The following is a 25,212-nucleotide window of genomic DNA, read 5'->3' on the forward strand; positions in this document are numbered from 1 at the left end:
AATGCTTGGTGGTAGTTGGGGCAATTTTGATGGCCAAACAATTGGGAGTGCAAAGGCTTCATCTTCAAGGTGATTTACAACTTATTGTGAATGGCATAGTGAAAAGGGGATATGGATACTTGGTATCTCAACAAGCACATCTAGATGATTTGAGACCTTCTGAGGGATTTCATTTACTTTTGGGTGTCTCATGTTTTTCGGGAGGCCAACACAATTGCAAACAAACTATCTAATGTAAGGGGTGAATGGATTGGTGGACTTTAGGTTTTGGGGGAATGGAGCTTGTGCTTTGGAAGGGGGAGATTTTTTAAATCATTTTCTTGACGTCACATTTTTGTGACGTCAAGGAATTTATGAATCTGGAGGCAAAAGAAATACTTTTGAGCTAGCCTTTTTTGGTGATGAGTACACTCCTAGCTAAGGTGGCAACGTGCAAGTAGTTTGAGGTGTGATTTTCTCTTACCCGTATCTATTAAGGAACGGTATGATGCGATGTTTCAACATCATGCTTGGAGTTAGGGTGTGCTTTTGGAGGCTTCAAATGCCTTTAAAGGTAGAATTGTTGAGTTGCATAGTTTGGTGTTTTGCTAGTGCTTTCTCTTGATTACAGAGTTGTTGTGCAAGTGTGAGTATTCATGGAAGCAATCTTTTCTTTACAATCGTTAGGCCAATTGGCTTGCTTCAATGGGCGATTTATGTGCAACGGGTGAAGAATATCTTCAAATTTGACCATGCTGTGATCTAGGAGGTTGTGTGTTTGATGTTTGGGGATGAGTTTATTAACATTGATCTTTGGCCCAGAATCAACTTGGACATTTCCTCCTTGTTTGTGGCTCTAGCTTTGATGGCTGGTCCATCAAAAGACAAGCTCCTAAGGGTGTCCTGCATGTGTTTGGAGTCCAAGTGTGCAGGTGGGCTTGCAGATAGTTGCTAAGGCAGCGGTGGGTGTGGGCCTGCACATGAGTCATGGCCCAGGCAAATTAATTGGTGGTGAAGATGGGAAAATGCAGTCCTTGGTCATCTGGATTTCCACCCAGCCAATGGAGATGCAAATGGTGGATGTTCGAAAGGGGTGGAGGGATCTTGTTTTTCCACAAAAATCTGAACTGGAGTGCAGGAGTTGGTGGCAGAGAGGAGAACGGTGAAGCAAACTCCTATGAAATTGACAACACCTTTGGTGAGCAAGGGCATTCCTATTGCTCGCCAGCAGATCTGTCCCAAACGATCGGCTTGTGGGGGTTTTGGGGATGGTGGTAGTGTGGGGGGCAGTGAGGGATCAGTTCGGGCTGAGCGTGGTGGCCAATCCTTTGTAAACTTCTCTAGGGAAGAGGCTGCAGGATGGTTCCTCTGATGTCTGGCTTTGGTCTCCTGCTTTTCGGCATACACAATTTTGATAGTATGGATTACTGTGTTTTGCTTTGTGCTGCTGTCTGCTTTTTGTCAGGGTTTTCATGGTGTTCATGCTCTGCTGGGAAGTGTTTTGGGATGTATTCTGAAATTCTGGTTTGACTCAAGTGGGTTTTGGGGGTTGGAAAGTTAACTCTGCCAATTTGTGGTGGCCTTGTAAACAGCTTTTTTAAATTAATATAAGCTTCTTACCAATCAAAAAAAAATCTAATTCGGATTATAAAATTTATAATTCTCTCAAGCTTTTTGTTTGCATTTTGCAGATATCGTTGCTCTGTCACACCCATCATAGAGAGTGTCCATGCCAATTGCATTGTTTGTGGTTCTTCCAATTTACCAGTATCTACATCACCTAATATGGATGGTGAAATGATACTTTTGAAGATCCATATGATGTTGCTTGGTCAATGATGGCTGACTCTTGACACTCAAAATTATTGTTTTTATTTTTATTTTCATATTTGATAGAAATCATGACATTTGATTTTGAGCAATTGACATTGTAAAATTTGTATATTTTATGATGATTTGTTTATTATACAATATATGATACTATGTGTCGTATCATAAGACTTAATTATTGCTGCAAACATGTATAGCATTTTTTTTTTTTTTATAAATTTTTGTATGGATAAACCCAACCCAAGAAAATTGACTTAACTCCTGCACCAAACCACAGAAGTCAAACCCAAACCAACACCAGGACATCTAACTTAGAATTTGCAGATTTGTATTCTCACAATTTTGATCTTAATTACATGATATTCAACCAAACTAAACTTAACCTATATATCAAAATATGGTAATTTACCTTATAGCCATCCAATGCACTTTGTACAAGTTGAGATATATCCACAAATACATCTTCTTGGGTAATTTCAGGACCAAATACTTTGTCAAATGAGAAGCCATACTTTTGTCCTAACAATACAACAGAGAAATATTCAGTTTTTCAATTTGCATTACAAGTCCCATAGTTGAAAATGACAAGATAAGCTTTGAAAAACCTTGTTGTGGTTGAATAAGCTCAACACCACGACCCTGAAGTTCCATTGAATTAGGATATTCAACAACAGGAATTTCTGACCCATTCTCATCATCAGGAAGAATCGGGCGCACTCTGCAGAAAACTCTAATATTGCCTTTCAATTCCTGCATGATAAATAAAATATTGATTTTGAGTTATTCAATTCATTGACTGGCATGGACATAAACTCTATGTTTTTATAGATTTGAAGGAAAAACATCATGTTAAAAAAATTATTGATCTTGAGCAATGCATTTCTGACTACAATTTACATAAAATATGTTTTTATAGATTTAAAGCAAAATAAATGATAAGATGTTTAAGACTTATGCCAAAAGGGTTTTTTAAGATGATTATAAAAAATAATTTAATACTTTTGAGGTAAATGATTAATCACAGGCCTAATTTGAAAAAATATAAAAGGAAGGCACCTAGCCTGAATTTGTAACTAGCATTCCCTTCAGCAATTTATTCACTTTTCAAATTGAGCGCTGCATTCTACTCATTTCAATGAAAGCCCTTAGCTGTTTTCAGAAGTATTTGAGGATGAAAACAATCTTAAGTGATACAAAAGACCCTAAACCTCTACGATCAGCAATTCCATACAAAAGTTCCATGGTCTGCTGATTTGGAGTTTTGGTGCATATTTTTGGGTTTGGCAATTATTATTTGCAAGAAGGTCACTTGGATTGCTGATTTTCAGATATCTGAAGGTTACAACATCCATCTCCACTGTTTGGGAATCAACTATTGCATTCTTAGAATGCTGCTGCATCATTCCAAATGAGGTGATCACCATTTCATTTCGTATTTTGATGGCCTTGAAGAGTGTTCTCCAGATTAGAGAGAATCTTGACACTTATTGCGTGTTGTACAGCCATTTTGGCATCATTCCTACCTGCTAAACAGTAAAAAGCCCTTGTGATTACCATTTTCTTGGAGGCTGCACAGTTATTTTGGCAACATTCCCATAGGTTAAACAGTCCATATAGCCCTTGTGATCACAATTTTCTCAGAGGCTACACAACTATTTTGGCAACATTCCTACACACTAGACAGCCTACACTGCCCTTATTGCAGCCATACAAACCAGATCTAGCATCAGTTTGTTCATTCTAGTGTTTTGGTATAAAGATTTAAAATTTAAAAATTCAGAAATATTGTTTCCAAAAACAATATAACAGCACTTTATTTGTGCAATTGATTATCATGTTTAAAACTCGGATTTGCTCAATTCCAGTGCGTAAGGGCTTCATATTTTCTATCCATCAAAGTTGATCAAGGGTTTGATATAATAAATGTCTGATATCTAGAATGGTTATCAGTGTCATTTCTTCCCCAGTTTGCTGTTTTAAGTTGTTCCTTTGTTCACAAATTAAAAAACTTTAAAAACACGAAAAAAAACAGAGAAATAATAAAATAATTATTTAGGAACATTATAAAAGCTGAATTCCAATGCAATGGCACCGGAAATAGCATAAGAGCTTACACTAACAAAATTTAGGTCAAACATTCCATTTATTACAGCCTTCTAGATCTTATCTGTTACACAACTCCACCAGCCAAAGGCACAATACATACATACCGCAACCCTAGAACTCAATCTCCATTAGTCACTGTGTGTTTCATGAAATTTGGTAAGATTCAAAATCAATTGATAGTTTGTAAATGACATTAGTACAAGAGAGATGAATTGTGACTTATCTTCACATATGGGTGGGTTTGATCAGTTTCAGAGCATAAGGAGCTTGTATACAAGTCATATGCTGGCAGGATAATCTAAAGCATCCTGAGAAAGACACGAGATGGTTGTGTAGGTTGCAAAATCAAGTGCTTTACGAAGTTTGTTGTTTTCCTCACTTTCCACGAGTGATGAAAGTGTTGAGACTGCAGCAAAAACATAAATGCCATACAAGGGTTAAGAATACAAATAAGAATGGCCAGAAATGGAGAGATATATAGATGATTGACAATAGATTTAGGAAGTTGGAAAAGGATGTTATGTTTAATTTTATCTGTCATTACTGAGGAATTAGTTTAAGAAGAAAGCAAGAACACGAGAAGAAACCAAATAGGACTATATGTGGACATCGAGTCATATATAAGTAGAAGCGGAGTTTTTTCTAGGGCAGAGGGAAAGAGAGATATTTAACATACTGAAGGAATAGCTAATGTCAAGAAACTAGACAATTGGTTAGTGGTTACGACAAATGGAGGTCTATTTTTACTTGCATGGGTTGAATGCATGATAGCAAATCTCTTTTGCTTGTTAATCTATGGTAATGCACTCACTGCAAAGCTCTCACTGCCTCTTTTCCAATGAGAAGAATCTCCACCAATCTCTCAAAGTGAAAAATTTAGGGACTTGTTGAAGAAGCAATTCTATCACATATACGGTGGTGTTGTCTGTCTAATGGCAACCCTACCATCAAAAACAAGAGCAGCGCGTGCAGGAACACACAATGCAGTTCCATTAGGAGGCAATTCAACATGTCCAAAATATGATGAACAAAAAGACTAACATATTGGACAAGGTAAGAGGAAGATGCTATGGAGTGGTCTGTCCAATGGCAATCCTCCCACCAAAAAACAAGGGAGGTGTGTGCAAGAACATACCATGCAGCTCCATAAGGAGGCAATTCAACATGTCTAAAATGTGATAGATAAAAAGACCACTAAATTGAACAAGGTAAGAAGAAGAGCTCCACTTTGAAGCAAAACAACAAGTGGATGAAGGATAATTGTCAAGGTGTAGACTCAAGCGAATGGAAAAGCATGTGGAAGAAAAAATGTCTAAGTTGCCGATTCGGGTTCAGGGACGGGTTCGGGTTCGGGGTTCGGTTCGTGGATTCGGGCAATTTTTTATTTCCCCATTTGGGTTCGTGGGTGGGTTCGTGAGTATATATATATATATATATATATATATATATAAACACACACACACACAAGAGAAACATACATAGTTGCAAAACAAAGTCATTTCACAATATGAACAATTGTTGCTTGATCATTGATCAATGCCAAATGCCAAAGGGTTTCGAGTCCCTTCAAAACCTATTTTTACCTGAATCTAAAAGCATTAAATACTCGCTCATTAATCTATCTTCATGATTGTAAAGAAAATTATACATTGAATTACTAAATTGCAAAACATAGACTAGTTCATCAAATAATACATTGAATTACTAAATTGCAAAAGAAAGACTAGTTCATCAAGTAATAAAGATTGAAACATGATGATAGATGACAAGTTTTTAGTAGTTTATCAATAATCATAGTATCAAATGCCCTTCAAGGGTCAAATGGATCATCACAAAATGAGGGATCAATGGCTTCATCCCCAACTACAACTATATCTAAATCTTCATCATTGGAACCCAAACTAGTTCCACTAGTCCCATATGCTGCTATATCATCGTCCTCCTCCTTGACATAAGGGATTAGATGAGTGAAATGTTTTTTATTAAGTTCCTTTGAGTGTTGCATAAGAAAACAATTAAAAAAACACGCTCTTTAATGTTGTTTTAGCCTTGGGTTCGCTGTGGGTTCATCTGGGTTCGCTTCAGCAAGGACCCGGACGAATCCACAGTCAAAACTAAGGACCCTGCCCAGACCCGAACCAAACCCAGGGACGAATCCAGACCCGTACAGACCCAAACCCGAATCCGGGCAGCAGGGGACGAATCCGGCAACAAAGAAAAATGTCAACACCAACATTAAGATCAAGGACAAGGACAACTCAATATTTTTGTACACGTCATGACAAAGCACATAATGAACAGGCTTGTAGGAAGCTACATCCACAGTTGCACACTTTCAAGAAGAACAAAAGCACTATTTGCATGAAAAAATTGAAAGAAATTGAGCACACCTCCAATGTTGATGATTGTTTTTCATATGCCATTATGAGGTAAGGTACAAGTGTGGGTAAAGTGATGCCAAAGAGGAGAAAGCAATGAGCAAGTGGTTTCAAATGACACTTCATCACAAGTGAAGGAAGGCAAGTGCCCTATTTGACACTTGTTCACAAGCAAAGCTGATATCCCAAGAACTAATCAATGAACATTGAATTGCCAACAAGACACTATTACGATAATAGATAGTTTCTATTATCTCTATTTAATATCTAATGGTTATCTATTGTAATCTTTTGTAAATATTAGAATGTTTCTAATATTTAGGTTTATGTTTCTAGAATAGAATGTTTCTATTCTTTACAATTGTTTCTTAAGGAAAAATCATTCAGTCTCTTGTATAAATTGAGCTCTTGATCACTGTTAATAACAAGCATATATTTTCCAATTACTTCGTAATATGGTATTAGGGCCAATAGTCTAAAAAATTTCAAAAATAATTATAATTTCTTGGTTGAAATTGTTTGCCTTTTATTTTTGAAATTATTTACATGCATATTTGCTTCCAACTCTCTCTAATCCGACTAGGGTTTCCGTTCTAAGAGATTTGAATCCACTGACTTCTGGTTCGGCTCTACAACCCATTTCTATCCAGATCTATCTATTTTTCTGCACATTTCCGCCATTTTTTGTGGTTTTTTTGCAGCAAGGCCATGTTTGTTCAAAACCCTAATTTCTCATACGGGATCCAAAAAAATTACAGATTCTTGATGAATTTTTTGAGATCTCAACTAGTTTGTCATCTGTTTTTTTTAGGTGCCTCGATTTTCAAGCCAACCAATCCAAAAACGACATCATGTTCTTTCTAGGTCTTCGAGCTCTCTTTTGAGTCACCCTTCAAATTTTCTGGGTCTCGACTTTTTGAGGGTTGCATGTACTTGGATGTTGTTTACATGTGCTACTTTACCATGCAAAGTCTCGTGTTTTGCCTTACTTAAAAAATTCGGTGGGTTTTCATTAAAAAAATTTCTCAAAAAAAAAATGATGAGTTCTTTATAAGTTTCTATAAATTTTCCCTCAAAAAATTATGATTCTGTAACTCGCAAAGTTGTGTGGGATTCCTCATGTTGGGTTTTGATTGATTTTTCAGCTCAAAAATCATGTTGGGTTTTGATTGATTTTTCACCCCAAAAATTGTGTTTGGTTTTTTTTATTTTCTCCTAAAAATCATGGCTTTTTGCGGTTTGTTTTAGAGCATTATGCTAATCTGCAAAGTTTTAGAACATTATCCAAAGTACCATCAGTAATCTTCTCAACAAACATCCTTTGCTCCAGATTCAGAAGGCTCCTGGAAGAAGAACATTCAATGCAACTTTTGCCACAAGTTTGGTCACATGAATGTTGAATGTCTGAAGCGCTTAGCTGCCCTATCTAAGCAATCTGGTTCGCAGCCCACAGCGAACAATATAGAGCCCCTTGAGCAACCAAAATTGCCTTTTACGCTTTTTGACAACTTCGTGCTCTAGATAAATTAACCATTAAGGGAGGGTATTACGATAATAAATAGTTTCTATTATCTTTGTTTAGTATCTAATAGTTATTTATTGTAATCTTCTGTAAATATTAAAATCTTTCTAATATTTAGTTTTCTGTTTCTAAAATAGAATGTTTCTATTCTTTACGATTGTTTCTTAAGAAAATATCGTTCAATCTCTTGTATAAATTGATCTCATGATCACCATTAATAACAAGCAAATATTTTCCAATTACTTGGTAATAGACACAAGTACATATTCTTTGGGGTAGATAAAACAAGGCATGGAAATCTCAATCAACAACCAATGTGTGATCAAGTTTGAACTTGCAGTGGCTTCAAGGATGAAATAATTGTTGATATAGTTCCATTGGATATTTATGGAGTAGTATTTAAAAGTCCTTACTAGTTTGAGAGGGATGCAATATTTAAGGAGGCAAATCAAGTATTGGCTTGTCAAATCAGGTGAAGAACTCATTATCAAGTCTTATAAGACCGAATCCAAAACTTCTATGGTTATTGCAAACAAAGCAAGCCGTAAGTTGATTAATCCAAATAGCAAGTTTGTGCCAATAATGTTGATTTGCAAGCAAAATGAGTAGGTGGCTGAGATGAAGTCAATGCATGATTTACAATCCAAAACATCCATGGTTACTACAGCCCAAACCAAGTAGTTGCGTTGATTAATCCAAGTAGCAATCTTGTGTTGACAAAGTTGAATTTCAAGCAAAATGAGGAGGTAGTTGAGGTGAAGTTAATACATGATTTACATAGCAGCAAAGAAAAAAGGGGATAAATTAGCTTGTATGGCACTTCAGCAAGCTCTATGAAGAGCCTAAAGAGCTGCCACCACACTAATCAATTGAGCATTAAATCCAATTGCTGCCTAATACCATGAAAACCAGTGTAACACCGACACAAGGTCATGTCCAGACAAAAAAAATAAAAGGAGGTCAATCTAGAGACACCGAGGAATGGCAACAGGAGGGGTTGTATACTAACATGCCAAATTGAAATACTTGCATATAGAAAAATTGCAACACAAACCAGAACCATTGAACATTCAACATAGTAACATGGTACATACCCAATAATTACATTCACAAATCAAAATTCAAATAGAAATCCAAATATCAACAAATACGTTTTATATTAGTTCTATCAAATATCGATTATGTCATAAAGATTATTAGAATGAGCAGCACCATGCATGATATGAATCATGACCAATATCAAAATGAGTACAAAATCATGTTAAAATGACAAAATGTAGTGATGGGAAGCCTCCAATCATCCCACAACGAAAGCCCTTGTCACTAGAACTACTAGACTCCTCTAGCTCAAATTCACAAAAGGAACACAAGCCAACCCTACATTTGTCTCTGTTGCAATCTTATCCTCATCAATATGAGATGGATCCGTTGGCTTCACATCCCATCATGTTGCTAGGCTCTCTTTGTACATGTGTGTCGAGTAATCTACAATATGTAAATCATTGTTACAAAAACTAGCTTCTCAGCTCTCTTAGAGGTAAGTCTATTGCTCTTAACAAACTAGATGAAGCACCCACACAACCAGTTAGAGGTAAGTTTGTTGCTCTTACAAAGTGAATCACCCAAGCACCCAAGCGATGCGGTAGTAGGTGTGGTCACAGTGTGGCAACATCTAGGCAGCAGTGGGGGTACTTGGGTACTCCAAGTACCCGTCCCAAGAACATCCCCACAATAGGTACTCCTGGGTTTTGGGTCAAGTATGCATCCTCGAGCTTCACTCACATAACACATTATGGAGGTTAATAAGATCAAGAACCAATTTAAGGCCCTTTTTGTTGTACTATTAGAAGTTAAGCTTGATCATTGTCTTTCTTAGTTATTCTAGGGTTTAGTCTTTCAGTATGAGCACATGAAAAGGAGCTTATAGGTAGGTAAAAACAGTGAAGAAGTGGAAATGTTACATGTTTTGGATGAAACACTTGTACATACATGCATTCCAAACATTAGCAAGCACTCTTACTACTAGATGGGTTTCTTGTGGAAATCTTACTTAGTTATGACTATGAGGTATAAAAGAAGTGACACGACCAATCTAGCAGAATTTTTTTTACAATGGCAAAGGTATGCATGCTATCTAGCCTTGAAGCTTTGTCCAAGAAGCATATGCAATGGAGAATAAGCATGATGAGGTCTTTGAAGAGTTGTTCAAGCTGCAAAATAGGATTCCATTGACAATTTGGATCCAAAAATTGGTTTTCACTTGAAAGATAGTTTGTTTTCCAAAATAGGAATGTTGCGTGTACCTTAAAAAAGGAGTTTGTTGTTCATTAAAAAGTCTTGCACCTTCAAGGTTGCGAGGCATTTTGTAGTGACTAAGACCATCTCCAACCTTCAACACTACACAGATTTGGCTATACATGCAAAGGGTGTCTCAAAATTTGTTAAATGTTTCAAATTGTGTAGTTTGGGTAAGCCAAGTCAACCAAATGATTGGATGTTAGGACTGCATCAGCCATTACTTAGCACTTGTTGCCCATGGGAATGCATCTCTATGGAGCTTGTAAGTTGCCCATGCAAAAGAAGGGGCAAGATTACCTTTCTATAGTGGTTCATTGGTTTAGCAAGACATAGATTTTAATTCATTGCAAGAAGACACTATCAAGAAAAAAATGTAGTTGACATAATATTGTAAATGTTTAGATTTATTTTGGTTTGACTAAAAGCATTGTAGTAGATGAAGATTTAGGGTTTATGTTGGATGTTTTGATGTGCCCTATGTACCTATGGACATGGTATGAAGGCCTTGCTTACATTCAAAACTCTTATAACAAGCATATACACATTTCAATAAATCTATCATCCTCGGAGACATGTTTCAATTACTTAAAATACCTAGCACTCCAACTATTGCAAGGCAGACATGGAGAAGAAAATGGTGGAAATTCAAAAGCACAAAGGGTTGTAAAGTTCATTGAATGCATCTCACAAATATATTTGCAAGTCCAACAGAAATGGAAAAAAATCAAGAGAAGTACAATAAGATGCATGATTAAAATCATGTAAAGCATAAGTTCAAAGAAAAAGGTATACTTGTACTTAGGCAAAGAAATAGTCCCCAAGCAAGCAGAGAGGTAGAAACATCTAGTTTAAAGTTTATTCTAGGGAAGATAGAAGAGAATGATTTTATACTTGATTTGCACCATATGTGAAGACTTGCATGATCCAACAAATGTAAATGTTTTATATTCAACTTGGAGCCCTCTATGTTGTTTGGGGAAGAAGTGTTGTTGCTTTCACTCAAGGATCTTTCTCCATGTGTCTTGTATGAACCACAACAAGACATGGTTCTCCAAAATGAGGAAAGACGGGCTTGTTGAGGGATTCATGGGACTTAGGGACTCATCAAAATTGGTTGACTAGACTGATGGAGCAACTACCAAGGAAAATTGGTAGCCAACAAAGAAAGTGTGTAGCAGTTATCCCTGAACTTTTGGGAACAAAACCAAATATCAATGGAGGCTTGAGGTTGGCAAGGGGGGTATGATCCATGAAAGCAAGTCAAGTTCACAATCAAGTGATCATTGTAAACAACATCAATTGGACTAAGATGAATAGACAATGACAGTAATATAGACATGAGTTTTCATCAATTTTAAAAGATATGAAGACAATACATATGTCATGCATACTTGGGGTGATTCGGAGATCCTAGGCATCGAGTCCCAAACTACCACAAAATCCTAGAAACAACTTCACCTTCAAGGATATGTCATCAAGAAGGTATAGCAATAGTCATCAACAAATTGAGAAGAGTTAAAGGCCAACTGACAAGAGTGGGTGTTCTCTCTCGTACATTGAGCTCATATTGGACTCAAAAGGAAATTCCTAGAGATAACCTTAAACAAGGTCTTAAACCACTTCAATAAATCCACTACAACAACAATAGTTATATCCAATGTACTCTTGACCCCTATAAATGCCATTGGGTCAAAGGCTAACTAGTCGCATAAAAAACTCTTATATGGCTAATACAACCCCTTGCCCATGAAATTACAGATGATAGCAAACATATAGCTATTTAAGTTTGTTTGACATTGTTCCCCAGTTCATTATATTAAACCATTAACAACAATTGTATTTCTAATCTACTACTACTAGCATAGATGGAGATTTGCTAAATGATAAACGTTTGGTCCTTTAAAGATATGGACAAGTGTCTACTTCATTGGGCAAGAGTCATGAACAACAAAGAGGAAAGAGGTACCACAAGTAAGTATCAACAAACTACATTTCATTTATATGACAATCATAGATTGCATCATATGTTATGGACATAAGAAATCAATAATCCATCTCAAAACTACAATTAACCCTATGCAACAATGGAAAGACCTTTGCAAGCATTTGTCACATATTAAATCATTCTATAATCACGGAAGCAAATATGGCGAGAGAAAATACACAAATTCAACTATACATTCCCGAGTTATTGCAAACTAACATGGAGACATAAAATAAATGGAGATTTCCTTAAAGACCCTTCTTTCATTCCAAAAAAATGTATTATCTCAAATGCAACTCAATCTTTCACTGCTTGATACCATAAAATCAGTTATCAGCATTTCTAGACTAGAAAAATGTCTAAACAACCATCCATCTACATGTAGAATGAAATCAACTTATAACCCTTCAATGCTTAGCATTAACAGCTTGAAGTGGTTCCAATTAGGCATGGAACCCACAGAGGTCATGTGTAGGGTATGTTCAAGGTTGTGGAACCTTCCAAATGAATAGCAAGTATCCAAACAAGTGGATTTAGACAAGAAAAACTCCTATGACCCTTATTAGTGGCAATAGGGTCACTTATATTGTCTACAATCAAACTTGAATGAGAAATCACACCCTCTAGGCTAAAATACAGTTTTTTATGTCAATATGGTCAAAAGAGTGGTTGCAAAATGAAATTTGACTAAATGGTGCGATGGATGAACTCTGGGAATATGCAAAACGGTTTGTTAAGGGAGTCAAAATAGACCATTCCTTGGAACCAACTTAAGAAATGCTTGAAATTTGCAAATCCAACCAGAAGAAATCAAAGGAATTTCCTAGTGGAAGTAAAGAGGAGAGAGAAAGCTAGGACTTAGGATCTCCAAGGAGAGTCAAGTGTCAAGGGTGGAGAACTTGATGTCAAGGATCAAAAAATGGGGAAGCCCATGGGTCAAGTCTTCAAAAAGATGGTGTACCTAATAAGCCAAGGAGAGAAAAGCAATTGAGGCCCATGTTGCCAAATGGAATAGGGAGTGGAGAAGCTGAGAAAGGGAGCAAGGTTCCCTAGCAAGTCCAAGGTTCAAAGGTAACATAGGAGATTAAGGGAAGAGTTCAAGGAAGAAGGATCGAGGATTATTAGGTATCAAACCTCATGTGCGATCAAGAATAGGAGAGATGAAATGATGGGAAAGGATAAGGTTAGAGGACAAAGAGGGAATCAAATTCAAAGAGCAACCAAGCAAATAAGGGGAAGAGTCGAAGACAAGGTCCAAGAAAGGACTTGTGGATGGGAGCTGTAAACAAGGACAAAGATGTGGCCTAGAACTCGGACATTGGGTTTAAGCTTGTCATTTTGTTTGAGGGTCCACAATAATGAGGAAAAAAGAGGGAAAAGGGTGAAGGGTGATCAAGCTTGGCAACCACGGAATTTGTCCCAAAGGAACAAATCCATGCAAAGACACACATAGCCCAACAAGGAGCTACGAAAAAGGGGGCAGCATGCCAAGTGGGAGTTGGATCCAAATGCTAGTTTTAGGTAGACCCAAGAACACCAAAAAGAGTGAGAATCACAAGGAAAGGACACAAACAAGATAATGATGACAAAAACACCCCAAAAACCAGTTTACCAAGAATTTTAGGATCAAGACATAAAATGAACAAGCATCCTTTAACAAAAACTATCAAATACTAAGGGTCCATTAGATGGTTGTCAAACCAATTATTTATGATGGTCAAATAGGGAAAATGCAAAAAGAGGGCAAAATATAACAATTTTTGGAATCTGTTAGGCTTGTCAAACTAGGCTCTAACATAGGGAAAGGAGGAGGACAAGCGTGCAAGTTCAAAAACTAAGTGGGCTTCAATTTTATTTGTTTTCACTAACTTCCACAAGTGGCTAAGGCATCAATACTACAATGACACAAATACCACAATAAAAATGCAAACATAACAAATGCACAAATACTTTATTGATAGAAGTGATGAGTTCGTCACAATTAATACAATTAGTGAAATTTAAAAAGATTTGTCAATTGATTTAATCTTCTAACACGACAACATGTGCAATATTCCCTAACCCTTGTGAGCTCAAATTTGCAAGTTTTAACATTGTAAGTAGGGGTTGGAGGTAGAAAACAGCATTGTAAAGTTTCCAAGAAAAGTAAACACGTCAATGGATTGTGTAGTTGTTGATGTACTTGCTACAATGCACTAAACTGGATCATAGTGGCATGAGAAGTTCTTACTAGATATTTTTTCATACTAGAGCCTCTTCAGAATACTCATGTTCTCCATCTATGTTTGCACTTGTTCATGTTTCCTTTCACAATTTTCATTTTTTGTGATCTAAGTATATTACAAATGTTTTTGATACGTTTTTAGTGCTTAACTCTTACACAATTTATAAATGTTTCAAAGAGCTTTGAGTGGACTATTTATAGCGAGTTAGAAGTATGAAGACTATACCCCCTATTTTCAACTCACTGCATGTTACCTTCTGCCCCTAAGTTGTAAAAGCTTGTTGCAATTGTTAGTGTCACCTAGTAGTTGCCTTGAAAAACATCGATGCATTCCTAGAAGATATTCTGAAAGAATTTATTTGGTAAAACCTAGAGAAGGATTTTTGAAACTATGAAGCAAAGCCTTGATCTAGGTAATAATTTACTAGAGGAGATAATTGTCACTTTGACTGTATTATATAAATTAAATGATGATGTAAAACCATCGGTAACCAATACCATTTATACAAGTCATATATACTAACATAAAACAGCTACCTTTAGTATAGAGGCAAGAAGGGATCCGGCATTCAAAACTTTCCCAAAAGCTGATATTACATTTGTCAAGTTGAGAAATATTATTTGCAAACTGGAAACTATTCAAAGTTTGTAAGATCTTCCTCATTAATTTCAAACCCACATCTTTAAAAAAATATATATTGAATATAGAACAATTAAGGGTTATGAAACTCAAATCTTGATTCTAGAACAGACAAATACGCATATGCATTTACCATATTAGGATTTCTAACTACCTGAATGGTATTATGAAGTTTACGACGAAGGACTTCGCCTTCCCGCAGTTGGTGCTCTGCTTCTACAAGTCTTCCCTGCAAATCTTGAAGTTTTGACATATAACCAGCTCCTTCCTGCTTCTGTTGTGCAAGAGAATCATCTGCCATCTGTAATAAAGGATAGCAAAACCAAGATTGAAATACACAAATATCTGAATAAATAGACTGTGCACAAAGGCAGAGGAAAGAGGAAATCATAGAATGATTGACCATCACATAATTCTTTAAATTCCAAAAGGTATAAGATCAAAATTAACTGATTTCTCTTTGAAATAGAAAATCAATACAAAACCTTCAATTTCTGATTTGCCACATCAAGTTGCTGCCGGAGACCCTTTATTAATTCTGCTTGAGACATGTAGCTCTCCTATAAACATTAACCCAAATCAAAAATAGCATTCAGAATCCAATCACCTCAAGATTATCTGATACCAAAGCTCAAAAAAAATTAAAACAATTAGTGTTTTAGTAATCACCTCTAGGGCAATCGCCTTGGTAGTAAGCATTTGAAGTTCATAATCTGACTTTCCTGTGAATTCTTTGAACCTTGCATTTTCCTCATTGAGAGATTGGATTCGGCCAAAGCATTGATCCCTTTCTTCTATCACATGGTGTAGTTCTCCATGAACCCTTTCTAGTTTCTCATTTAATGTATTCTTTTGTTTTGATATTTCAAGAATAGTTTCCTGCAAGCATAACAAATTTTACATACAAATGTGTCATTCACATATATAATAACTAGATAGGAAAGCAGCAGTGATGGGCCCATTCTGGGGCAGTTGTTTAACTTTTAATGCCATTTAAATTGTGTAAAATGAGCAAGGAAATCATAAATAATATGTATATTCCAGATATGTGTCCATACATATGCATGTTTGCAAATTAAGAGAGTGAATGAGATATAGAGAAATATAACATCACAATTTAACTAGATTATAAAACAGCAATGCACTTGCCTTACAACTGTCCAGCTGGGTCTGCAAAGCAGCAGAAGTACCCCGCACAGAACTGAGGGTTTCTATAATAGCAGCTTTTTCCTGTTTTGTCTTCAAATTCTCTTCTGTGGCAGTGGTGGCATCAGTTTGCAACTTGCTATTATACACCTGTAGACTTGTGTTATACTCAGTCAACCGTTTGTTGATATCATTTAATGACTTTATCTGGAAGCAAGAACCAACAACGAGTCAGGAGAGTGTCAGAAGGAGAAATTAATTGGCAATAGTTAGAATTTCTTATTATAGGTATAATCAAGAGCACAGTAAGAAAACGACTCAGAAAAATTCCCCACTTGATCAGTTAAAACTGAAATTTCATTTGTAAGTCTGTCAATCTCATTAGAAAGCTTTGTTCGTTCCTCCTTGGCAATTTGTAGTGCCTCCAAATCCTTGTCATGGGCCATACGAAGTTCCTGAACAAAAAAATGTTTGGGCTTAGCATGAGCTTGGTTTGAAGACAAGTTCCATCTAGCCTAATGTGTAAAGAATGCCCATGACGAGAAATTAAATTGCCAAAAACGAAAGTAATTTAAAAGTCTGCAATATCAACTCTAACAAAGTAAACAACCTTGCTTTCTGCATTGCTTGCTATGACCTCTTCTTCTAGAGTGATGCACCTTTGCTTTAGCACTGTTACTTCATCCTGGAGCTTTTCATTCTCAAGCTTTAGAGCAGACTCTGTGCAGTGAAAGGAAAGCGTTGAGATGTTAATAACAGCGTATTACTGAAATGGTACGCTTGGCGATTGTAAATATCTAAATATACTCAGCCATCAATAGCTCACACAGGAACAAAATGCATGTTTTCCTCCTCACTTAACCATAACAAATTGGATACTGTACACAATTACCAACAGCTATTTTCATGCTAACTTCCTGAAACACTGCAAGTGAAAATACCTCAAAATGAATTGCCATCAGTAACTGATACAAGAACGCAAAGCCTATTACTCTCAGTCTCATTATTTAGGTAAAGAATATAATACACTCTAGATGATTGGCAATGGCAGTTTCCATGCTGAATGTCATTTAATCCCATTCCTTTCACTCTAATATTTTGCATATGGTCAATAAGGTTGCAATCTATAGTTTTACAGATATAAGAATCATATGGACCCACAAACTGTCATGTCGTTCCTTCCAAAGTAAGAAAGTTCTAATACCGTATTATACGGAAAAGATTTAAAAAAAAGTACATACCATTTGCTTCTTGTTTTCTTCCGTGTTCATCCATCTGGTAGATTAGCTGCTCCTTCTCAATAATATATGCAGCCTCCTTCTGTAGAAGTTGCCGACCACAAGCTCGGAGCTTCTTGATGTACTCCATCATCTGCTCCATTCTACCCTGTTTAGCACCAAACTCTTGTAGTTATTCCACTGAATTAACTATTAGTAAAAAACAATGTTCTGAAAAGTCAAACTAATTCAAAAAAAATTGTGTGGACACAGGAGTACCTTTGAATCGTGCTTTGCTTTTCCTTGCATCTTCATGTTCAGCAGTGCCTCCACTTCACTTGTAGTCAGTGCACTCTCTTCTCCTTCCTCTGGTCCATTTACACTTACTGTTTGAACTGAATGAACTGATTCCTCCACCGTCTGCTTTGTTGAGAGGAGAGATAATGCCTCACGGCCATTGTTTTTTAGTGCTGACATTTGTCTTGTGTCATCTCTTTGAGTCAACTTTCTTTTCTTCTCTGGAGGGCCCAATGTCATATTTTCCTTCTAGAATAAACAATATGGAGAAATGATAATGTCATCAGAACTTGATTGTTCTAAATTATTCGACAAAAAGAAAATTAAATTACTATTATTTTTTGTTATTTTTACATTGTATTGACCTATAAATCATAACTAGATCTATTCAATTGGCATTGTACATGCAATCTAGCGTCCCACTGGACGGAAGCCTTCAGCAATCTTGACAAAAAAAATGAGGATTTTAGCTCAGCTACAACATTCACTAATTTCCATATGCACCTATCGTCAAGTAATTTGTTGAGTTAGCATCTGAAAGGTCACACAAATATAGGCTGCAGTGGGCATCAAACAACTTAAGTGGGAGCTGCAAATTTTCAAAGCAGAGCTTAGATAAAGATTTTTACATGTTTCCATCCTAACTTATCAATAAATATCATAGTGTAAACTTAACGGAATTTGGGAGAAACTCTAGCCACCACTAGAAAATAATCTCTTGAAAGAGTGCTGCAGAATTTACGTCTCTCAACGGTAAAGACTGAGAATATCCTTCCTAAAGGTAAGTTAATCCACATTTTCTGTAACAAATTCCGGATATCGCAGTCCCTAAATTTACCACATTTTAAGGATATAAAATCTCAGCACTAGCCCGCTTCACGGAACCCTGCATTGGACTTTTTCAAAGCGAGGAACGCAGTGCAAGACACTTGAACTTGCTGTGAGATGTCATTTACCTTTTACGTGGGAAAAGGTAACTTTCTACTACCCTACACCCATTTCTTGCAAGCACCCGCAGAGCCCACCCTAGTAATCTGAATTTTCTCCTTTAATTGTACTGAACCTCTTTTCATCTTAAAAATATAATATCCATTAAAAAAAAAATGCTACTTACAGATTCCCGGCAAGATTCGGTACGGCTCCGTGTGCTGTAAACGCCTGATTTCATCATGGACTGAAACACTCCCGAGAACCTTAATTCTTTTACAGACAACACCTGGGGTTTGGGCCTTCCGTCTTCAAAGAAACGTTCTATATATGTGATTCTATCTCTTGTTTTAACTGTGCGCGTATAATTTTTTACTCATAACTGCACAAACCCCTCTTACAATCCTGAATGCCAAAAATTCCTCCACCTCCAAAAACCCTTCTGCGGTTGTCTTACTTTTATGAAATTTCGATTCTCATCGTTTCCTACAAAAATCCTTTAGGAAAACCCACCCTCTCCCTCTGCTGCCGGACATGTAATTTGAAAAACAAAAGCGCGGCATGGGGAGCCTAGCCTCCCATTCATTTCTGAATTTGATTTTGATGGTCGTATGGCCGTATTTATGAATGGTAGTCACTAAAATGCAAACAAATTTTCAAGAAGGCTCCGTAACAATGAAAGAAAGTAACTTATTATAGGCAAAATGTCAAATATCGAAGGATTGAAAGTGTACATTATTTATATAGTTTGTAACATTGTGCCTTTCATTAAAGGCATTAAAAACAAAATTAAGCTTAGTTTAATTTTTTTGATAGACATTATATTTGTAATACTTAAATTTATATTTATTTTTTAATTATTGTTATCTTTTAGATTGTGATATTCATGTTATTTTTATGTATTGATTAATATAGGAGTTAGTGTAGTTTTGTATAAAAATATATAGATAATCTTGTTTTGTCTCTCTATCTCTATGCATCTTAAGAGTTTAAACGAACTTAATAAATTCATCACTCAAGTCTATTTTCCAATCATATAATTCCTTTATTTTGCCATTATCGTTGAGAATTATGGACATCAAAAAACCCTCAAAAGTATTTAATTTCTCATTTAGATGCACAACTAACCTAATGTAGAGACCATTGTCTATGCAACACCTGAAATGTACAATTTAGTGCAATTATTAATTAACTAAAAAATATCATACCCGTTATATTTTAAATTTTAATTAACTGTTATTTTTATAATTGTAAGTAAGTTTCCACAATCCATAAGAATTTTTTTTTTTTTTTCTTGAATCGATTGTGTAAAAAAAAAAAATCCATCAAAAGCAGAAACTAAATTATTTTGATTGATGAAAAAATTCTTACACCATCGATTCCAGAAGCAAAAATTGATATTAGTTTATAATTGTATTATTATAAAGTAATATAGAGATATCATTTAATAGTTTTGTCATCCAATATGCTCTTAATAGCCTAATATTGGCACTCGGAACAAACTTTTCATGACCAAATATATTCTCAATCATTGATACATAATGTGTCTAGGATATCTTTCAAACTTGCTCATTTTTTTGCATGGCTAATAAATGTCTTTTTCAAGTTATTGTAATTTACCTATGGATTTTCCAGCTTTTGCAAAATTTAGGATAGCTTATAACCCAACAAATTGTTAAATAATTTAACTTTTACTTTCTTTCCTTTGACACCATTTTATCTACTTGGTTAATTTGCTCAACATGTTCCTTCACTTTACAATCCTTATAATGAAAGTTGTATGTCTTATTGAGGCATATCACTTGAGTTAGTCTAAGAGGTTGCAATATCTGATGGTATTCTTCAAGGAGAACGAATTGGTGATTAATTGGACCTGTTATTTCAAAGAGATCAAATCCAATATCTATGTTTTATAGTGCCTAGAAACCCTAACCTATAGTCCTTAGCACAAAAATGTCACCAAAACTCTACTTTGACTTGTAGATGTTCTTTTGATATCTTAAGCATGATTATTGAAATGCCTACAAATAGGAAATACTTAGAGAAGAAATTGAAATATGTCATTTTTTTGTTATTAGTGTCTAAATGAGAAAAATAGTGGAGTTTCATTCGAGGTGTTGATACGTTGAAACCTTTATTATCGATATTTTAAGAAAGCCTAGATCAATGACTAACACATTGATTCTTCAATGCAAACGCATTTGAAAAAATGATTCATAAATTTTCTCTATGACTTGTAGGAACATTTGTAATAGAGGAATGACACTTATCCCAACCTAGGCAAAATATAGAGAATATATGTGAATTTGCCTCAGTTTTCACTGAAGGTAGTGGAAACATACTAGTGGTGGCTATAGATAACTTTGCACACTCATAGATCCTATGCGGTATAACATATTTCAATTATTTTTGTTGTATTTTTACAGGCTTAATTGCTTATAGCTAGTGTTTTGACTTTTTGGTATTAACAATGCATGTTATGGGATTTGTTATGCACTAAAAAATTCAATACCTACTTGAAGAAATTCCAATAATCATCCATTCAAAATTATGAAAACTTTCAAACAAATGTCTCATTAATTGTGCAAAAAATGAGCCAAAAAGGCTAAAAGAATGATTAACTATTAATACATGTGAAAAATGATCAACTATCAATACATCTGAATGGTTATTGCAATGCAATCTACTATCAATATTATTCCCCTATGTTTCATAATAGTGTCATTGTGAAAACAAACAAAAAATGTGCAAATAAAATTATTGTGTGATCAAGTGGTGCACTACAATAGTGCATGAATGTGTAGGTCAATAGTCTATAATAACATCATGATAATTGCAAAGGATATTAGAGCTAATGCAAAGAGTTTGTGTCATCTCACAAAAAGTTTTGGAGGTTATGTGTTGTTTTAGCACACAGACACAAACTTGAAAACATAACATTTATGTAAAGTTGTATAATGCGGAGATTATGCATTATACAATGAGGGTGGAATTTTTCACAAGTTTTTTATCTTATTTATATGTAATGGCATTTCCATAACATAATCCTTTCTGGACTTTGTGGGTAACACATTTCATCCTAGCACATAGGTGTAAATTTGTCTTGAAGAAATCTTAAAATTTGCAAAGAAAATGAGAGAGTGAAGTATAGTAGGAAGACACTTGTCAACACTAAACATCAATCCAACTGTGTCTAAGTGTTTTGTGAAATTTTTCATTGGAAGGAGTGAGTTCGTCATAATCAATGATAGACATGTGGATATGAATTGGGACACTGATTGGATGCACACTAACAAGTGAACAATATGTACTTTGGCTACTATTACAAATAGACTTTGATCAATATTATCAAGTATGGATTGATGAAATTGTGAAGCCCTTGATATGAAAATAGTGCCTGAGGAAAAGGTTACATGCTCAACCAATCACTAGGAAATAGAATGTTGGGAAAATTAAACATAGACCAAATGCTTAGGGTGGGGATTTTTATATACATTAATTGTTTTCACATTAATTAACATGATATAATAGGGTTCATGACCCCTTTTCTTACTAGTAGTCAAGTCAACTAGAGCATAAATTATTTAAAAATTCATCCTAGGATAGTGCATTTAAAGACTTTAACTTCGTTAAATTATTTACGAAATTTCCCATCAAGGATAAACAAATAAATAATCATAGAAAGGATGACAAATGATTACACTAAAATTGAATGAGCACCATATAAGTGTATATTTGTAGTTGTGTGTTATCTTATATTATTTTCATTGTCATTGAATTGGTCCATATACAGGCTTGACCAAAGGAGAGTAAATTCTTATACAACGAGGCTCTACAATTTTTTCAAAGATAGGTGTATCAAACATATCTAAACCATTTATAGATATCAAAATTGTAACAAGTGAAAACTTCATGTAATTAAATTTGTATGCTAGTTTTAAATTCACATACATAGAGTTAACTTCTCCAACATGAAATCTACGAGCACTCTTAGATGTGATACTATTTATATAGTTGTTAACTATTATGAAATGATTGACTATAAGTTAAAATTTCCAAGCACATTTCAAAATCATGTTTTCCTTGGCATGTTATGTACTAAAGATCTTTATTATTTAATTTATATTTCACATTTTTACTCAATGAAATTGGTCTTGGAGGCTATACCTATAAATTGAACAAAAGTTGTGATATTAAAGAATTGCATTAAATCCAAAAATATATGAATGTATTATATTGAACAAAGGGATTCCAAAAGATAAGATCTCATCCACTTAATTATGTTTTAAAGCAATGACACTTATTTTGGATCAAGGTGACAAGTGCCTCTTTTGGTGAGACCAACATTTTTTAAGGAGTCTTTATGTTTCTTTTGTAACACATTCCATAATTTACCATATCCTCCCTCATTAAGAGCCTCTGAGGAAAGGTAAGGGCATATTTGGTTTATTCACTAAAGTCGTAGTTGCTTTGACATGCTCTATTGTAATGTGGAGCCTAATCAACTCATGTTAATTTTTCCCCACTTCCATTGACATTGTTTCTCCCCAATCTTTTTTTCTACAAGGGTTTGGGGCTACACCCTAATCATGGGGACAAGGGGAAACACCTCTTGCAGGGTCAAGGGGCATCACCAAAAATTAATTTTTTTTATTATTAAAGGAATTGAGAGTTATTTTTTCTATTGGATGGCATATTCTAACCCTAATATTGTAACTGACTTAAGTATTCTATAAAATGACATGGGGTTAAGTTTTTTTTAATCTAATGATTGAGTGACTTCTTGTTGTAGTATTGAGTTAAAAGGGATTAAATACTATAATCAAGTCAAGTTATTGGATAATAGTATTGAACTCTTTGTTTGGTGGATGCAACCAAAATTAGGTGAACCATGTTATATATTTATGTCTAATGTTCTATTTATTTGTGATTTATTTATTTATTTTACTAGCTTATATTTCCATGTGGATTTCATATTATTGTCCAATAATCCTAAGAAGTGGTATTAGAGCAAGGTCATTTTAGTTATTCTTTGCACGAAGCACTCATGGTTGAGTGGAAGTGTAATGCTCCGCTCATAAACCCAAGAGAAATAAACCTAACATGTTACAACATTTGTTGAACAATTTTTTTAAAGTTTAAATAACATCAAAGTAACAATGTGGAAGTAACATACACATGCACGTCAATTGCGCATATATAGATACAATACAAATTATATTCATCAAGGGTTCCTTCACATAGAGTCACATTTAAGAAGTTTGGATTAATTAGTTTAAATCTTAAATACAATGTTCTTGATCATAAAGAAATAACAAATGTGTCATATCATAAGCCAATGCATAAATACAATTGATGTAATTAAATACATCTAATGAATAACATCCACTACACATGTCACAAGGTATGCGAGAATATATATTAGTACATCAAAATACAAGATACATGATAATATATATACATCAATTGAATATAAGTCACCAAGACAAGAATAAGAATGATAATGGTACTATTGTATCAATGAACATCCAACATCTACAAATCTGAGGGGTGGCCCAAATAATAAGAAGTCACTACCTCCTAACCACGTGGTTACCTAGTCAGGCTCTTGCTCTCACCATGCAAGGAAGATAATGAACAATCCACGTAGAGATAATCAAACCATTAAACAATCCTAGATAAAGAATCCTGAAAACCAAATCTACCTCAAGGCTATACAAACTACTAAAGAAGAAAGATAATCAAAGTTGAAAAGATAATCAACCAAACCAACACCACAAACCAAAGTCAACCATAAATACCAAGTATGAAAAGTAGAGAGATACAACATTGAAAGAATAACCATCTCCAAATGAGATGTCGAAAGTCAAAAGTATAATAACTAACATATCACCAATTATCATCGATGAAATGTTTTTATCAACAATAAATACATCTGACAATAAAACTACCACCAAAGGTTAATACAAAATATGTGGAGGAGACTCATGCTACATCTTAGAGAGTTCCATCACATGGTCAAACTATTTGAGTTACCCTAGATTGATCTCTTACTAGACCCTAGACCCTCAAGTGTTGAGTTGCCTTGGACTAGTCATTATGGACCACAAACCCTAAATGTGACACATGTAGAACCAGAATACCCTCTCACGAAGACGAGGGAAACTAGTCATACCTCTCATTAGGTATCATCCCATTCCCATCCTTATCCTACACAAGCACTCAAGGCATGGGCGAGGGACATATCTAGCTTATCTTTTTAATGTATCTCAAGGAAAATGGCTATGCAAGATATTTAATTACTATGTTATCACTTATTACACAGCTTACAATAGGTTACCCTAGTACTGACCACTTTGGGTTTTAGACCCCTATTGAAAGCCACTGGCATAGACATGTACCTAGACAAACTCTCCTAAGTAAATAAAGCACAGTTGTGTCCCATACCACAAAAGAAATAATAATCATATTTGGTTTCATACATGCAATCGAAAACTACCATTGGTTCTCAAAACTCAAGATATCATAAATAGCCCTAGAAGTAAATATCATAACATGAGCATCAACTTAAACTAGAATAACATCATAACGTTCAATGAGAAAATTTGCCATAAAAGTAAATTTCACAAGCCTTTGGTACATATCCTATTTTGGCCAACTAAGT

The 25,212-nt window shown here is 35.1% G+C and overlaps 1 protein-coding gene across 3 annotated transcripts in view; it reads right to left on the minus strand.

Annotated features, from left to right (window-relative positions):
* Positions 1 to 19,215, minus strand: part of LOC149541997 (kinesin-like protein KIN-14C) — a 31,000-nt gene extending 11,785 nt beyond the window's left edge. For 2 of the 3 annotated variants that reach the window (XM_089797047.1, XM_089797045.1), the window contains exons 1-11: positions 18,736 to 19,215; positions 17,604 to 17,870; positions 17,349 to 17,493; positions 16,718 to 16,827; positions 16,443 to 16,562; positions 16,111 to 16,314; positions 15,631 to 15,840; positions 15,447 to 15,521; positions 15,116 to 15,262; positions 2,415 to 2,559; positions 2,219 to 2,328 (exon numbers count right to left, since the gene is read on the minus strand). In XM_089797047.1, the coding sequence (XP_089653173.1) occupies positions 2,219 to 2,328; positions 2,415 to 2,559; positions 15,116 to 15,262; positions 15,447 to 15,521; positions 15,631 to 15,840; positions 16,111 to 16,314; positions 16,443 to 16,562; positions 16,718 to 16,827; positions 17,349 to 17,493; positions 17,604 to 17,870; positions 18,736 to 18,792 (1,590 nt within the window). In that variant the 5' untranslated portion in view covers positions 18,793 to 19,215. The remainder of the gene's footprint in view (positions 1 to 2,218; positions 2,329 to 2,414; positions 2,560 to 15,115; positions 15,263 to 15,446; positions 15,522 to 15,630; positions 15,841 to 16,110; positions 16,315 to 16,442; positions 16,563 to 16,717; positions 16,828 to 17,348; positions 17,494 to 17,603; positions 17,871 to 18,735) is intronic. The other variant, XM_089797046.1, reaches the window with a different exon arrangement.
* Positions 19,216 to 25,212: the final 5,997 nt, after the last annotated feature.

This window comes from Cupressus sempervirens, chromosome 8 (assembly GCF_028749045.1).
Source record: "Cupressus sempervirens isolate cs-2001-9-10 chromosome 8, ASM2874904v1, whole genome shotgun sequence".
Classification (NCBI taxonomy): domain Eukaryota; kingdom Viridiplantae; phylum Streptophyta; class Pinopsida; order Cupressales; family Cupressaceae; genus Cupressus; species Cupressus sempervirens.